Raw genomic sequence first — 3,490 nt, forward strand, 5'->3', positions numbered from 1 at the left:
CCCGCCGTGAGCGCTGCCCGCCGTGAGCGCTGCCCGCCGTGAGCGCTGCCCGCCGTGAGCGTCCCCCGGGACTGCCGGCCGCAGTGCTAGAACACGCGGCGGCCCTTCCCAGACGCACGGCGATCGCCGCTGCTATCGCTGCGGTTGTCCTTACGATGTGTTTTCGGTTTTATAAATGAGACTGCAGGAGTATGAAGGCATGGTAGCTGAGACGGCTGCGGCCCCTGGCACGTTCCCTGATGCTCACAAGCACTCTTCCAAGTCACCTCTTCCTAGGATCTCACACGTCTGGGAGACGAGGGCGGAGAACAGAGTTCCTGGAGGGTGTTCACTGGTGCGGTTAATCAGGATGCAACTTTACATGTGGCCATACTAAATGGAAGCGGGAACAGGAGATTTCCAGGACGGGTTTTCTTTAGCATTAGCTGGCATCCTGCTCTGGTGACAGGGAAGCGAGGCCTGGGCACCTGCGGGCTCCTCACCCAGCACAGCTCCCTTAACAGCGCGTGGCAGCAACTGCTCCTTAGTGTGTGTGGGGTTTCGTCATGCGCTCAGTTTAGCTTGCTTCTACTGTTTCTAGACTATGTCAAAATTTTATTTTGGTGACATTCTTTTAACCTTATTCCTTAAGATTGATAAACTAAAAGTAAATATAGTAAATATTAAAATATTAAATATTTTAATATATTATATATATTGTATATATATTCCTATATTATTTAATATAAAATAATACAATAAAATATTTTATTTATAGTAAATATTTTATTTAATATAAAATATTAAAATATTTTAATATATTTAATATATTTACATATTATAAAAATAAAATATACAGAAATTATTTGTGTTATAGAAAAAAGTAGTATTTATACCAGTATTATCTCTAATTTAATTGTATCATTCATTATTAGGATTATTTCTTAGGAGAACTCAACTAGATGGTACATACTTTAAAGAAAGAACTGCAGCAGCATCTTGTGTGAGCTACAGATTCAGTGTTTTAGTCAGTATAAAGTGTTGACTATTTTTATTTCTTACTGATGGACCAAGTTCACATTATTATTATTATTGTTGTATTATGGGTTCAAATAGGGCCTGGCTGTAGAGTCTGGTTATTGAGGTTTTCTATGTGTCTGAACATCTAATTTATGCACAGAATTCTATGAAACATAGAAGCATCAGACTCTATATAGCTGAGTGCTTAAAAACTGTCTGTTTCACTATATCTTTATGATGTTATATGGTTTATAATATTTAATGTCCTTTATTCATGTTAACTGCTCAATTCTCATACAATACATGGTTATACACATTGCATTGAAATACTTGTGAAACATATGTAGAAATGCTTCTACCTGTGCTAATTCCAATTTCATCTGTGATACTGAGAGAATGGATCAGTTAAGCACAGAAATGTAAACAGCCACAACGCCCCAGGAGAAGAAATGTCTGCTGATGAAACAGCAAACCATAACTGAGCTGCAGTCTTCAAGCCCAGCGAGTAAAAAGCCGGGTTTTAAAGTCCAATCTTCTAGGGTTTGACCATGAGCTCACATACCAGCCTTTGTCCAGCATCTGTCATCCACGAGGCTGTCATGAGTGTCTTAGCCTCTTCCAGCTGCTGTAGCAAAATGCCATAGCCTGGGTGGCTCACAGACAATGGAATTTTATTTCTCACACTCCCGGAGACTGATTCCAGGTTCAAGGTGCCAGAAGACGAGGTGTTGGGCAAGGGCTGCTTCTGCTTCACAGATGGTGCCATCTTGCTGCGCCCTCACAAGGAGGAAGGTGCCAGAAGTTCCCTTTGGGCTCTGTCTGTAAGGACACTGATCCCATTCATGAGGGGGAAACCTAATCACCCCCAGAGACCCCACTTATAGCACCATCACCTTGGGGTTGAGGATTTCATCACTTGAATCTCAGGGGGACACAGACATTCAGACCACAGCAATGACTACTGTATTAAAATGGAAAAAACACGTGTTGTATTATCTCATAGATTATTCAAAATTCTGACAATTATAACCAGAAGCACGTGCTAAATCCATAGTTAGGTATACAATAATGTGCAGAGAAAAGTAAGTCTAATAATGTGATGCAAATTGCAGACTGTGCTGTGGGTTCTACCAGCCTCCGGGACACCAGCATGCCAAGCACTAAGTGGTTAATTTTTATCTTATCAGCACATACTCCCAGTTTTTCCCCAAAGAACATAAATATGTGAATACTTTTTTCTTGTTTCAGGCAATTTAAATCCACCCATAGAAGTGACAGCACTGTATTCATTTGAAGGACAGCAGCCTGGGGATTTGAATTTTCAAGCTGGAGACAGAATCACAGTTATATCAAAAACAGATTCACAGTTTGATTGGTGGGAAGGAAAGCTTCGAGGTCAAACTGGCATTTTTCCAGCCAACTATGTAACCATGAATTAAAGCTTAAACTATTTTCTTCTTTGAGAATTACAGAAAAAATTATTTCTACACTGGCAGGATTTACTAGTTAAGCAATGTTTAATATAAATTTACAAAAAAAAACTTCTATAAATTTCCATTCAGTATGTAAAATATTTTGTTTTCCTATATAAAAAGAGTTGACCTATATATCTTTAAGTACTTTGTACTAACTTTATCACATATGTTGTGTCATACACTAACCTGCAATTTATGTGGTCATAGTTCTTTTGTGAACATTTTCAAACATCACTAAGCATTTGATCTGGCTATGTACGTGGTAGCTGTATTTTAAGAATTTTGAGGGTAGCGCCATTAATGTCAATTCATACATTTATATTTGCAAAGTGACTAGAGAAAAAGAAATCAGCTTATAGGAGGTATCAGTAATGTTTAGAGTTGTAAGTGTTAACTGGACTATGAATCCTTAGAAATCATCTTTATACCTTCAAAAATTGTACAAATGCATTCATCATAGAAACATGATTACAAGAAGTCTGAACACCATGTATTTAAAAATATGACATCTCAACTTTTCTTCCTTATGGGGACATTTGTTCATTGCCAGCAGTAGAATAAACTTAGGGTGACATGGCTGACTTGTCTCTAAATAAAATTTTAAAATGTTTACTAAGTGAATATTTCAATTTTGTTTTCTTACTTTTTGTAAGGTAGGTGGAGGTCCTGTATCTCATATGCAGGGTAAAATCCACCTCCATTTGGGATCCCTGAGCTCCTCCCTGAACTCCAGACTCGCCTCTCCAGCTGTGCACCTCACAGTTCCATCTGGAAAGGAACAACACCTCAGCCCTTATGGGCCCAAATCCAAGCTCTTCTTTCTCCTCACTTAGCCTGCCCCTCCCACAGTGTTCCTCTTCAGGAAATGGAAATTCCATCCCTGGATGTCCTTGGTCCTCAGGGTGACTTCAGAGCCAAGATTCATTCTTCTATCTCATGCCCTCTATCAAATTCACCAGAGATTCTGTTGCCTTTCAGACACTCGCTAACCCAACATTGCACTCCCCCTCTGCCCA

General features: G+C 39.6%; 1 protein-coding gene across 4 annotated transcripts in view; it reads left to right on the top strand.

The window, feature by feature from the left end:
- Positions 1 to 3,092, top strand: part of SH3YL1 (SH3 and SYLF domain containing 1) — a 43,993-nt gene extending 40,901 nt beyond the window's left edge. For all 4 annotated transcript variants that reach the window (XM_032294297.1, XM_032294298.1, XM_032294295.1 and 1 more), the window contains one exon: positions 2,248 to 3,092. In XM_032294297.1, the coding sequence (XP_032150188.1) occupies positions 2,248 to 2,438 (191 nt within the window). In that variant the 3' untranslated portion in view covers positions 2,439 to 3,092. The remainder of the gene's footprint in view (positions 1 to 2,247) is intronic.
- The last annotated feature ends 398 nt before the right edge of the window (positions 3,093 to 3,490 follow it).

This window comes from Sapajus apella, unplaced genomic scaffold (genome assembly GCF_009761245.1).
Source record: "Sapajus apella isolate SASKATOON/1434 unplaced genomic scaffold, GSC_monkey_1.0 scaffold31, whole genome shotgun sequence".
Lineage (NCBI taxonomy): Eukaryota > Metazoa > Chordata > Mammalia > Primates > Cebidae > Sapajus > Sapajus apella.